The sequence below is a fragment of the Lutra lutra genome, chromosome 2, assembly GCF_902655055.1.
Source record: "Lutra lutra chromosome 2, mLutLut1.2, whole genome shotgun sequence".
Lineage (NCBI taxonomy): Eukaryota > Metazoa > Chordata > Mammalia > Carnivora > Mustelidae > Lutra > Lutra lutra.
The window spans coordinates 52,559,660-52,574,290 of record NC_062279.1 but is presented as its reverse complement, the minus strand read 5'-3'; the positions used below and the strand labels follow the sequence as shown (position 1 = coordinate 52,574,290).

The 14,631-nt window shown below is 38.9% G+C and overlaps 1 protein-coding gene across 4 annotated transcripts in view; it reads right to left on the bottom strand.

Moving 5' to 3' along the window:
* Positions 1-2,070: 2,070 nt before the first annotated feature.
* Positions 2,071-14,631, bottom strand: part of GALNT7 (polypeptide N-acetylgalactosaminyltransferase 7) — a 139,324-nt gene continuing 126,763 nt past the window's right edge. For all 4 annotated transcript variants that reach the window (XM_047717406.1, XM_047717405.1, XM_047717404.1 and 1 more), the window contains exons 9-12: positions 13,314-13,532; positions 8,834-8,932; positions 7,978-8,106; positions 2,071-4,531 (exon numbers count right to left, since the gene is read on the bottom strand). In XM_047717406.1, the coding sequence (XP_047573362.1) occupies positions 4,394-4,531; positions 7,978-8,106; positions 8,834-8,932; positions 13,314-13,532 (585 nt within the window). In that variant the 3' untranslated portion in view covers positions 2,071-4,393. The remainder of the gene's footprint in view (positions 4,532-7,977; positions 8,107-8,833; positions 8,933-13,313; positions 13,533-14,631) is intronic.

The window sequence follows — 14,631 nt, the reverse complement described above, 5'->3', positions numbered from 1 at the left end:
TTTCTTTGTACATTTAGACATTAATACAGTTGGAATTTATTTGTCCATATTAAAAACCTACGAAATTTCATTCAGAGATAACTTAAAGACATTATCTTAAACATCTGTTAAGATGCGCTTGGTTCTATCCAAGCGTGAAATTAGACCACTAAAAACTATTTTACATATGCTATAAATGATGTGAGGTAGAAATTATTTATTCCCTTATTGATAAACATTTCACCTCCAATTTAAGAGGCATCATAAGAGGCACCTGGGTGGCTCAGTGGGTTAAAGCCTCTGCCTTCGGCTCAGGTCATGGTCCCAGGGTCCTGGGATCGAGCCCCACATCGGGCTCTCTGCTCGGCAGGGAGCCTGCTTCCTCCTCTCTCTCTCTCTGCCTGACTCTCTGCCTACTTGTGATCTCTATCTGTCAAAAAAATAAATAAAATCTTAAAAAAAAAATTAAAAAAAAGCATCATAACTTCTGAGCTTCATTTCTCCATTTGTAAAGTGTGGGTAATGTTATCTCATATATGAAACATAGATACACACATATAGCCTTTATATAGGGCTTCCAGTGTAGGTGTCTTCTGATTAAAAACAAATTTTTAAAAAATATTTTTATTTATTTGACAGAGAAAGAGATCACAAGCAGGCAGAGCAGCAGGCAGAGGGAGAAGCAGACTCCCTGCTGAGCAGAGAGCCCAATGTGGAGCTCTATCTCATGACCCTGGGATCATGATCTGAGCCAAAGGCAGACGTTTAACCGACTGAGCCACCCAGCGCCCCATGATTAAAAACAAATTTAAAGGCTTTGAAACCAGAGAATAATAGCTAGTACTTATATTATCCTGACTATATGCCAGGAGCTATCCTAAGCACTTCATGTATATTCATACAATCCTAATAAAATCTGTGAAATAAGCACTATTACTCTTCCCATTTTGCAAGTGGGAAAATTGAGGCACAGAGTTTAAATAACTTCCCAGGGCTATATGAGTAATTTGTAGTGGAATAGAGATTCAAAACACCATACTATATTCATTCAGATGAGTAGACTGTAACATTTTATTAGGAAAATAAGGAGCCCTCCTCATCCCACCTCTGCTCAGACTCAATTATGGGCATTTCAAAATCTTAAATATGAGAAGTGCTATACAATTATTGGATTTAGCTTAGAATCCATCCTTCCTTTAATCTCAATTCCAGGGAATAGTGGTCCACAAAAACCACTCTGTCCATTTTCCTGCAACTCACTGATTCTAATGAATGATACGCATTTTCATAATGCTTGATACTTTTTAAAATCTGCTTTCACATGGATTAATTTTCATGTCCCCAAATGACTGGCCTACTGGAGCTCTGGCTCAGATCAAGTACTTACCATGTTTTCCACTGAATTATAAGTGGATTTTTTAAAAAAAGTTAGATTCTGTCCAGAAATGAAGTATATTCCAAGATCCCTGTGAGACTGTATCTTAAGAAATAAGTGAGCCCCCGTTTACTCCAGTCTGGTCCTAGATGACTTTTTCAAGTTTCTTTGATACAGTAGCTAAGAATTAGCGGATGTGACAATAGCCAGGTCAACTGAAAGTTTCCAAAATCAACACTGCCACGTATTGGAATGTTAGTAGCCATATCTTCTCTCGAGATGTCACACATGGTGCCACAAGGTCCTATGGCCTGTTTCTGTTTTTTGGTAGGCTTCCTTTCTCTCTAGTCACTTGACCTGTCAGGTTGTAAAGAGTTTTGACTTAAAGAAATTTTTGCTTTCAATAGGCAATTCTATAGTAGAATACACTGCCAAGAAAGATATATGTTGCTGGGGTGGTTTTTTATACTTGGATAAGTTACTTCAAAAAAAATTGCTATATATAAGGAACTAGAGACCAAAATAAAACTTTTATGTTTCCTTCCTACAGATATGCTCCAAGGATTCCAAGTATATTTTAAGCATAATTATAACCAATATTCAAGCACACACTCAACATATAACCATAGTATACGATATTTTAGCTATTACGTTAGTGTATCTTATAGACGAAATTCAAGCATGCAGTGTTTGGATTTAGAAATGATTACAAGTACTGAAAAAACCCATGGATTAAAATATTTTATTTTTTTCTCACCTAAAAAACAAGCAACCCAGAATTAAGATATACATAAACTTCTCAAATTTATCCCTAATAAAATTTGAATATTTATACAATTTCTACAGAAACATACAGTGTATCAAAATCTGCATAAATCAAATTTATAAAATGTGTAGAAATGCATAGTGATATTATCAACTTACAAAGCAAGGATATGGGAATTATTTCCAAAGCAGCCTACAGTAGAAAATAGTCATATGGCAGCAGCTTCTGATGTTTTTCATGTTTGGTAAGGTTTCTGATTTCAATATATAGAATCATTTTCATAGAGTATCAGCGAATTGCACAAAATACACATTTAAAATGTACATGCGCAGTTTATGTGCCACCTTTCTTAGGCCTATGCATAGTTAACAAGGTTATAATCTATTCAACAAGGAAAATGGAGCCTATTTGCAAAGACACAAGTAATTAATGTACCAATTCTCTTAGTTTCCTTTTTATAGCTGATTTATTTTGCAGTTGTATAAGCATATATAAATGTATTCCTCTTAAACATCCCTAGAGATGAATGAAAGTTAAAATGGTTGATCACAGATCAGTAGCAAAATATAAATTGACAATTCAAAATTATAAATAAGACTCTGTTCAGGATGTTTAACTCTGACTCTCCAAATTTAAGAGCTAAGCTTGGAAGAAACAAATTTGTAGGCTTTTCTTCTAAACAAATGTAGATTTTTTTCTTTCCTTTTTTAAGCTTTAATTAAAAATAGTTCCCTCTGGCAGTAGTTTGTGAAATTCCTTTCATTGTAATGATATCATGATTACAGGATCAAAAATGCATCATTTACTTGCCATTCCCCACTTCATCAGTTTTTTCTTTTTCTTTTTTATTTCCACTCAGTGTAGCATTTTAATCTTTTGGGTAACAAAAGACTCTTATTTAGAAATTAGAATTTAATTGACTATTTGCCCTATTTGGTTTTCCTATAGTAGGTACCATCTTAATAAATGTTAAATCCAAACACGTCTTCTTTTCACTGGAAAAATACTAATAGAAATATGCTTCCTAAAACAAAACAAAACAAAAAAGAAACACTAGAGGACTAACACCTAACCTAACAGAAGTTCATATTTGTTAATGAACTGTATTTTTAAATAGCCATTTTTTTTTAATTTAAAACAATGTGCAGGGGATTTCATTTGGATGAAGACATACATGAAACATCCATTCACTCTTGGCTTCTGGGTTCCACAGCTTAGGGTTGTAACGCACACGGGTTTTGTAAGGCTTAGTCTAACAAGGACTTGGAAATTCTTACCATGGTCAGAATGAGCCCTGGATGTGTTGACAGTGGTATTTTATTGTTTTTGTTACTCCCACACTTCAGGGTTTCAAAACTGAGAATTAATTTTCTGTAGTGATAGGTATTGGGGAAAAGTGAATACCAGATATCAGTGGACAACTTTTCCCTAGTTGTTAGACCCCCTCTGTTATCTTTGGAGTCATGATCAGCGGAGAACGTTGGGCATGCCAGGGAGTGAGGGAGTTAATGTCATACAATCTTCAACCCTATGAAATAGCCTTGGATGTTCTATACTGTCTTTTCTTTTTCAAACCATACACCATTCCATTTCAGAGCAAATGGTAGCACATAAATTCATTTTTGAGTAGTGAAAGTATTCCTTATCCAGATGACAATTCCATCATTACCATCCTATAAATTACATCAAAAGCTCTTGAAATATATACTGAGAAATGAAAGAGGCACTAAATGTGTTGAAATTCACCTTTCAATAAAGCAGCATGACTGTGAAGGAAGGCCACCTTGGCTAAGAACCTGTGGCAGTGCTTCTTAAAGATGTAAAATTAAATAAAGACACAATAGGTTGATAATCACCAAGTTATATATGAAAGTCTGGTTACTCCAACCTTGTTTTCAAGTGTGTTTAAAAAAAAAAAAAATCAAACTGCCTTTCAGACCCCTGAGTGTAATCCCAAAGAAGACAACGATGCTTTTAACTCTGTTTTAAATAAAACAGAGCTAAATGCACAAATTACCAACATCATCTTGAAACAAAACAAAAAAAGATGTAAACATCTACAAAGTTTAAGGTAAAAGCAGTTTTGTAAACAGTAACTGCAGATGATAATGTTATTGTAAAATCACAGTTTATCAACGTCCTTCAAACTGATCAGGAGGTTCTGGGTTTGGAACTGTACAGAGTTAACAATAGTTGCAGCAGGTTTCAGGCGGTTTTCAGTTCTAGATAAGTTTATGTGTCAGTAGGTAGGTTATTGGTTTCTTTCATTCTTTCTAAACACTATGGATGTTGTTCATTTCCCACTTTTGAGTCATTTTACTGGAGTCGCAGTCGGAGATGAACACTTGGTGGAGGACGTCTGAACGATCTAAGCACTTTCCTGAAGGAATGTGAGTAAATCTGTACAGGCTCTGGAAAACAGAGGACAAGGGAACTTGAGATTTGCATTTCTTTTGGTATCACTGACATTCGAAGTCATTATCTGGCTTTCGCAAGAAGAGAATTCCAGCAAATCGGACAGGCTTAAACCAACCATACCTCAGACTGGATTTTTCACAATTGTCAGTCTTCTAAGTCCTTTTATTGTTAAGTCACAACGTACAAATTCAATGGTATACAAACTTCAATTCATTGTCTTCCCCTCCAAACCTACTTCTTCAGTTCCCATCCTGGCTAACGGCAGTACCATCCTTCCAGGGCTCAGGATAGAGGCCTTTGATGCTACACTTTCCTTCCTTCCTTCAAACTGTCGCAATCACTGAGGACTGATATTTGCAATGTTTCTGATCTGAATCCTTTCCCAGATCCACTGCATGTACCTTAGTTTAGCGCTCTTCCTCTATTGTAGATTTCTTCAATAGAGCTCAGGGCTTCTCATACTGTAGCCCTCAGACTACCTAAGATTGGGTCTGTAAGGCCAAAACTACCTTGTAATAATACAAAGACCCCATTTGCCTTTTTCATTGCATGGACATTTATACTGATGGTGCAAAAGCAATGGAAGGTCAAAATGCTGGGGCCTTTGCATAAATCAAGCAGTGATGTAAGTGTGCTAGTCTCAGTATTCATGGCCATACACCCACAGCTAAAAAAGAAAACACTGGTTCTACTTAAAGGTGTCTGTGATGAAACCATAACACTTACTGGTTTTATTAAATCTTGACCCTTGAGTATACTTTTTTCTGAAAGATTTACTTATTTTAGAGACGGAGAGAGAGAGGGCAAGAACAGTGTGCAAGTGCGGGGTTGGGGGTGGGAGGGCAGAGGGACTCTCCCAACTCCCTGTTGAATGTGGAGCCCTATGCGGGGCTTGGTCTGACAACCCATGAGATCATGACCTGAGCCGAAACCAAGACCAGACACTTAATCAACTGAGCCATCCAGGCGTCTCTACCCTTTTAAAAATATTCTGAGATGAGATGGATAGTATGGATAAAGCACTTCCATATAGTGAAGTACAGTGGTTATCCAGAAGGAAAGCACGGGTACATTTGTTTGACCTGAGAGTCCAACTAGCTGCTTTTTTCAAGTAATGTCATTTGCACTTCAAAGGACAACTCTAGACAAACTATGATTATTCCAACTTGGGACTGGGCAGACTTTTTCTAGAAAATGAAGTAAGTCTGTCACTTAAAAAACCAGCAATGATAATCTGACAGTACTTGTTGCCACTGATAGATAGAATCTGACTTTTCAAGCAAAAACTAGAGCGGTAGAAAACTTGTACCCACCACCATGAACCTGACAGCTTTACCATGGAATCAGTGCTTATATTTGTGATTTTTGGACACTGTTTAATGAAATGTGTCAACATTTGGAAGACCTACATCACTGAGTGAGCCAATATTTTCCAAACAACCAACGCATGATGTTACAAAAGCAGACAGGAGTAAAAGATCCTTTCAGAGTATAAGACAGACCAATGGATTTTAATGTAACATAGGACCAAATGCTCACTGATACGGTTTCAGATTCTACACTGCAAATAACTTTTAAGAAACTACCATTTACTTAGCTGTGGTGGTGTAGCATCAAAGAAGAATACAATTATCTGAAAAGGCTATTAAATTAATCCTCTCTTTTCTAACTACATGTTTGAGGCTAGATTTTCCTCATATACTTCAACTAAAACAACATATCACATCAAATTGAATGCAGAAGCAGTATGAGAATCCAACTGTCTTCCATTAAACCAGGCATTTAAACGGATTTGAAAAATCATGAAACAATGCCATTCTTCTCACTTTTTTGGAAAAATAGTAATTTGTTATTCAAAGTGTTATTTTTATTAACATGTGGTAGGGTTATTAACTTTTAACATGAATTAATATATAAATACAAATATAAAACAATACAAATACATGTTTACAAAACTTCTCAAGTTTAATTTGCAACTCAGAAAATATTTTTAGCTATGACCTAGATAAACAAAATCTGTCGTTGTGGGGAGGTTCTCAGTAATTTTCAAGAGTGCAGAGAGAATCTAGAGACTGGAAGTCTGAGAACTGCAGATTGAACTGATCTGCTCATCAGTCTGTACTTCACAATATTCCTGGAGTTATTTTCCTGAAGTATCCACTGTTCCCTCTCACTGGGTTCCTCACTTGCAAAATGAAGTTCAGTGTTCTTCCACATGGATTACAACTTAAGGACACCAAACTCAACAAGATTCCTAGACTCTATTACACACTTTTACTCCATGCCTTTGCTCCTCCTCTACAAAAAGCCTTTTTCTATCTCAAGATCCGGTACGATGATACTTCCTCTATGAAACTCATGATAAACAATTCCTCCTATTAATCGATCCTTTGTTAACCTATTGCATTTTACTTACTTTCATTTCTGCAGTTTTTTTCTTTTCTGCCATTAGAGTATGATGTGCTTTGGCTTCTTTTTGAAGTTACCATGTCATCGGGCCCCAAGGAATATTTAGTAATGTCTGATGCACAAATGCATATTCAATGCTGTGGCCTTTAAAATAGCTATAATCTGTATATTCCATTTTTTGTCCATTAAACTACTTCTGGATGGTAGTTTCTGGTCTGCCTTAGCCTTCTTTTAATATTTTTAGTTACTAATACTGTTCTCACTGAGCCCATCATTTATTGCTATTACTCATCTTTCTTTGTAGAAACAAAGGCTCTGTTCTTCAAGGTTTATGTTAACCTTCTCCTTTCTAACTTGTTACAGGAAAAAGATTGGCAACTGACACATACCACTTGATAGTAATTATCTGTGAATGATGATAACCAGGAATATTAAGCTGGGTCATAACAATGTCACTACATAGCAAGTAAGTGCTGGCATGACAGACATGGTATGATCATGACCACTAGATGCATAAATAAAGGGGAGGACTGCCAAGTCCTTTCAGTTTGGGGCAGCTTTCCCAACTTCGTGTTTCACAATAAATTGATTTAGTCAAGTCTAGACACAGAAAATTATACATAAATACATTAATATGTTGGGATCTTCAACTTGGCAAAGAACCTGGAAGATTCACATCTGGGGGAAAAACAAACAAATAAACAAACAAAAAACCCGTTCCTGTGGTGTCAAGTAAATAACTAAACACGACTTTTAAAGCAGTATTTCTCCCATTGTTAGTAAGAAGTTGTGAAGACCCAGACTTCTAAGTGTTATTTGTTTGTCTATAGCTCCACCTGCTGGACAACATGAACTATAAATGCAATTTATTGCATATTGAAACGATATATATATTTGTATATAAACATACACACATATATATTTTAAGATTTATATATCTTAATTCCAGATGGTAGGTATTATTAAAGTGAAATAGCAAATAATATTATTTTACAATAATGCACAACCGAAATATTGAAATGCTTAATACCTTGAAGTACTGCCATTCCTTGAATTCATTTAGATTACAGTGTGTAATCATAACTTTCGATCCATCAGGCCCTTTTGTCAAACACTGGTCATACTGCATGAGTTGATTAGCTTCATTGATTCGAAAAAGCTATTAAAAGAAAAAGAAAGTATCAAGGCACCTTCTCTGCTGATCTGCATTATTTAAAAAAAAGAAAAAAAGAAACTTAACTCATAAACTCAATGACTTTATTTTTCTATAATTTTTCTGTATGTTCAGAGTTCTATGTCCGAACATAGAAACTATACTCATTTTGATATTAGTGAAGACTCCTGCTAACACTTTAAGGATTGTGTTCTTTAGCCTTTTAGGCACAGAATGGGTCATCAACACATATTTCTTATACACCAACAGTGTGAGCAGATGAAAAAGTGGAAACAGATGATGTTTGACAATCTAAATTAGAGGTAAGAACAACACCCACATAAGGAAGTAAGAAAATATATTAGTGAAATGTTCCCTTACTGGGAGTAACACCCTAGCTAATTTATTAGGGGGAAATGTGGAATACTGAACACAATTTACAAATAAAATTACTACAGAGCTAGGCTTTCATGGCTAGATACTTACATAGGAATATATTCTAATCTCTTATATCAGACATAAATTCTAGATTCAGATTGCTTGTGTGAAAACTCAAAACCGTTCTCATCCCCTTCATCTAAGTAAATGCTTTAACACTGTCAGTTTTTTCACAGAATGTTTAATTTTACCCAAACAAAACTATCAAATTAAAAAGTAAATGAAACCCCATGATCAGTAAGACTAGCTGTCGCAATGCAGCCGAATATGAAAACATGCAAGTTTGGTTATTTACCTGATTCCCTCCCATCCTGTGGCAGGGCCCTAGTTCAACAAAGCCTCCGTTTGTCTTCCCCATGCTATCAATGCAGTAAACAGTCTCAAGGCCTCTGATCTACAAAAATGAACAAAGAACCAAAAAGTGGGCAACAGTTGAGTTTCGGTGAGCTCTAGCATCAGGTTAAGAGAGTTTCATGCTAAATACTGCAGTTCACAGTGGAAATCTGGGGGTGTAATGTTAGGTGATGATGGTCTTGTCTGTCTTGGAGTAGCTCAGGGAATACCAGTCACCTCTGAAATCATTTACAGTCTTGAAGCCCACACTGGAATGGGCTTATTACTCCAACTGGGAGCACTGGTCCGTAGATTTTGATAAAATACCACAGAAGAAAAAAATAAAAAGATACCATGAAATACAATGCCAGGTTCATGAGAATTCATGTGGATGAGAAGCAAACAGAGCACAGCTACCCAGTGCTAATAGACACTGGCCCTAGACGTCTAGACCAGAATTAAGGACAAAAGAGAACTCCTCGAAATGGCTATGCGACAATTTGGGCGGATGTCTCCAAGAGGCTCAGGAGGCAAAAGTCACGGCAGATGGGCCAGGCAGTGAGATTTTTCTCTGAGCATGAATGATGTAGGTGAGAAGCAACCACAGGGTTTCATCTTTGGAATGCCCATTTTGTATAAAACTCACCTTTTCCCTTCTCTGGAAATTCTATATATTTGTATTGCAATTATGAATTTTACAGGATTTGGATAAAATGTTTATCCTTTCATTTGGTCAGCAAATATTGATTGAGCACCTACGATGATTAGTGCTTTAGAAGATACAATGAGAATCAAGTCACGGGCTGGGGCCCTTGTGTCTGTGGCGTCCAGCAGGATGGAGGGACAGGCATGTGGAGAAAGGAGCCTCTTGCCCTGCTTGGAGGGACGCTGAAGACTGTCCCCAGGGAGACATGGGGCTCAAACTGGTAGGGGTTCCCTGCAATGTTCAAGGAAACACTGAGAAGTGAGGCTTAACGTATAGGGGCCAGAGCGGGGACAGAGCTTAAAGTGAGGATATATTTAGGGGTGGCTTATAAAGGGAGAACAGAAAATTCCACCTATTCACTCACTCATGACTTTATTTATTCATCAAATATTTGGTGAGTAAATACTGTGTCAGGCATGTTGTAAGGCTCTGTTATACCAGGGAACAAAATGGATAAAAGATCCTTGCCCCAGCGAGTTTACATTCTAGGGAGGGAAAGACAGAAAATAAGCAGAAAACATAACAAACATGTTTGGAAGTGGTAAGCGCCATGGAGAAAAGAAAAAGAAGAGCAAGTTCAAGGTGGGGGCTGAGAGGGTTAGGGGAGGACAGCAGGGCAGATTCTCACTGAGAAGGTAACATCTGAGCAGTCTTGAGCGGATATACAATTGACCCTTGAACAATGCAGGGATTAGGGGAGACAAGCTCCCACACAGTCAAAAACCTGTGTATATATAGCTTTTGATTTCCCCAAAACTTCACTACTAACAGCCTACTGTTGACCGGAAGCCTTACCAGTAACAAACAGTCACTTAACACATACTCTGCATATTATATGTATTATATACTGTATTCTTATAATAAAGCCAGCAAGAGAAAAGAAAAATGTTAAGAAAATCGTAAGGAAGAGGGGCGCCTGGGTGGTTCAGTTGGTTAAGGGTCTGCCTTCGGCTCAGGTCATGATCCCAGAGTCCTGGGATGGGGCCCCGCATTAGGGACCCTGCTCAGCAGGGAGTCTGCTTCTCCCTCTCCCTCTGCTCTTCCCCCTAGGCCTCACTCCTGCCCATGCTCTCTCTCTCAAATAAAATCTTAAAAAAAGAAAAGAAAAGAAAAGGAAGAAAAAGAAAGAAAAGAAAAAAAATCGTAAGTAAGAAAAAATACATTCCCTATATTAAAAAAAAAAAATGCGTGTGTAAGTGGACCTGGGCAGTTCAAACCGGTGTTGTTCAAGGGTCAACTGTATAAACGTCAGGCCTGCGTGAAGAGGCGGGCTTTGCTTTTGGGCAGAGGGAACAGCAAAGGCAGGTGCATGCCTGCCCTGACTGAACACCAGGAAGGATGGCGGTAGGGCTGACACAGAGTGGGGAGAGTAGCGGCAGGAGAGGCCAGAGAACAGTGAGGTCAGACTGCATATTGGCCTCGAGCCCACTAGGAGGGCCTCTGCCTTCACTCCACTGCAGGTTTCTAACAGAAGAGTTCCGTGACCTGACTCACATTTTCAAAAGAGCACTCTGCCTGCTGGCTGAGAACAGGCCACACGAAGGCAAAGTTAATCTCAGAGATGTAGTGGCTTAAAGCACAGTAAGAAAGGCTCAGATTTGGTAACTGGATGTGATGTATGAGAGAAGAGGATTCAAAGGAGAAGCCAAAGTTTTGTCCTGAGCAATCAGCAAAGACAGGCTGGGGAGGGAACATAAGGAGTTCAGTTTTGAATACATTGAGTTTGAAGTGACTGTTAGATAATCTGCTGGAGACTGCAAGTAGCATGTTGGAAGGACTTGTCTGGGCTCCGGGAGAGAGATTTGGGCTAGAGATAGAAAGCCAGAGTCATCAGCATGTAGATGGTTTCAAAGTCAGGAGACCCGACGAGATCATCAAGAGGACTCATTCCTTTTATGAAGAAGGCACTATATTAATCAGGTGTTCTTGGAGATTAAAAGAGAACCGAAATATGGTCTGGACTTCCAGGGGCTCATGGTCTAGCTGGGAGTCAAACCTAGTTTGCTATAATAGAACACGGAGTATGGCGGCGGGGTGGGGGGGTATTAAACCAAGAGGTGAACAGCTTACGTTTTGGCTTCTTTTATTTCCAAACTCTATGTGCTGGAATCCCTCAGGGCTGGATCCCAACTTCTTTTATCTATCTCTATTTTCTCCCTACGTGAATTCACTCCGTGTCATGAAACAGTCTACTGCCGATGGCTCCGAATGTACATCGCTCTCTTCTGGCCTTCAGTTTCCCGGCTGCACCTGGCTGTCTGACGTCCAGGCGCGTCACCCGACCAGAACGCCAATAAAGAACTTGCCATTCCCAACCCTTCCCCCACTTCCCCTCCACCAAACTCCCCATCTCAGCTGCCACCTCAGCGACCACTCAGAGAAAAAACAAAACTAGTCATCTTGGCCCATATCCTTCACATCCCCATCCATCAGCAACCTGCCTCCAGATAAAATACGTATCTCACATTGGTCTGCTCGCCTCCATTCCAATTTTGACTTCCTGGTCTCCGCTACCATCGCTTCTCACCGGAACTACCCTACCAGGCTTCCTAACTGGCATCCCTGTTTCTACTCTAAACCATCACAGCAGGGTGATTAAAAAGCAAAGCTTAAATCAATTTCTGTTACCTCCTTAAAACCCTCCCATGGCTTCCTATCCCCACAGGATAAAGGCCTTCCTGACTTCAGAGCCTCTAACCTCACCATTTTCTTCACTTGGAACATTCTCTCCTGGCTCTCTGGTATATCACTGACATCTCAGATTAAATGTCACCTCTTCCAAGAAGTCTTCCATAATCTGTCCCTCTGTCCTCCTGAACATCACCTGTTTATTTCCTTTGTAGACCTCACCACCATCTGCCATTACCTTCCTCATCTTCCCTGTTGTTGTCTCTTTCCCCCACTAACCCAAGGGGAGAGCCTTTCCCTGATGAAAAGGGCCTGCCTGTCTTATTTCATGTATAGGAGAGTGACTGGGACGTAGCAGGCCCTTGACCAGTAGTTGCTGAATATGTACCTAAGCAACAGTACCCAGTTTTAAAAGTTCATGGCACATTTAATACACCCATGAGGTAGCAGCATGAAGGCTCATGGGTGCATAAAATCAGAAATGAGGTTACAAAGGGAAGTCTGAAAAAACAAATGACAACACCAATCAATGCCTTGGCCTACTTTACTTGTTTTCAGTTATCATTAATTCATTCATTCATTTGACAAGCACTGTTTGGGTGCCTATTGTATATGGGGGTCTTTAATTAGTCCACTGGGACATATGGTGAACCAGGTCCTGAACACGGAGACTAGCTGAGAGATAGGCAATTTTGAATGTTACGAGAACCCATGGAAAGATCAAGAACTCAGTCTTTCTGATGGATTGAGGAAGAATAAGAAAGGCTTTTTAGAACTGGTACTCTCTAAATTGAGAGCAACAGGAAAAGTTAGACTTAGTCAGGAAAAGGACTTGGGAAGGAGAGGCAGGGAAGGGGCAGGAGGAGCTGCAGGGAGTGTACGGCATTCCAGGATGGAGAGCCGTAAGTCCAAGAGCTGAGAGCAGGGGACACAGTGGTTGGGCCAGGGGTCAGGGTGTCAAGGGAGGTGTCATGGTCTGGTGGAAAGGTAGAGGAGAAACTTTACTCCAAGAATTCTTTCCTTTCACTCACATATTTCCGTCTCCTTCTGCCTTCTCCTAAACTCAGTCTCCAAACATTTTGAGATTGGAATACCTGCCAGTACTTACTTCTCCCCATTCGACATTTTTGGGTGGCAAAGGGTAGTGTGAAGTTATGTCATAAGCTATTTCTTCCATGAACCATTTGAAACTTTTGCAGTTGTGATCTTCCCGAAATTTTTTCAGCTCAGATATATCTCCATATGGTAAGGCCTTTGATTCAGGACGACTAGCATAGAAGTAGTCTTTGTATTCATCCCACCAAACTTCTACAACTCTAACATAATTCTGTGAAAAAGAAGACAACATTAAGAAAAAGAAAAATATCGCAATGCAGTCATCTTAGACACACGGAATATGACCAACATATAACAAACTCATTTTGATAGGACCTGATATTTAATTAAACAAATGCAAGTCAGTTCACGACCTGAATATGTCAATTGCTAAAGATAAAATGTCATAAACGTTCAACTAAGAAGTGACGGACACAGAATCTGACATCACCGAGCTGTAAAAATCATATATTCTAAGATTGTATGTTCTGTCCACCTTCTAGAGGAAGAAGGTCAAGTTCAGAGAGGGTTTAGGAGAGGGCTTCTGGACACAGATGCTCCTTCACCCAGAATGATCTCTTTCTATTAGAACCACACTACTAGCATGTGTAGAGAAAAGGCTCATTTCAGAAACCATCACAAAAAACAATAGCTGTGTTGAATAAAACACTTTTTTTTTTCTTTGCAAGTGGCTTTTTTGGGTCACGGTACGACTATAATAGAACCATTTTGCTATCACCCAGAATTAACCAGCTAGTTTCCCCAACTGATGCACTATGAGGAACAGAATTTAAGGAACAGTAAAACAAGCTCATGTTGTGATAACTGACAAAGACCTATCTTGTAAGGTTTAATGGAATGAATGCACGTGGGTGTGAATATTATGACAGATGGAATACATACTCAATCTAGTCCCTTGGTCTCCAACATCGTTCATCAGCACATCTTCTCTATAAAAGGCCAGAGGATAAGGATCTTTGGCAACAGTGGGCCACACAGTCTCTGCAGCAACTATTGAGCTCTGCTGTTGTCATGAGAAGGTAGTTTACACAACATGCAGACAGATGGGTGTGCTGGTGCTTCCCTATTACTTTATTCACTAAAAAGGGCTGGATCTGGTCTAAAGGCCATTGTTGCTGAGCCCTTTTTACATCAGGAGTAGAAAATAGCTTGTGCATTGGAAACTAATGGCATATTTGATGTTGGCTAATTGAATTTAAATTAAAAAAAAAAAAAGAGGAAAACACCTTGTGTTCAGATTAAGATTGTCCTAGGCTATGACTACCACAGGGTGAACATAGACGTGCTGTTGCCAAAAGCCCCTGGATTCC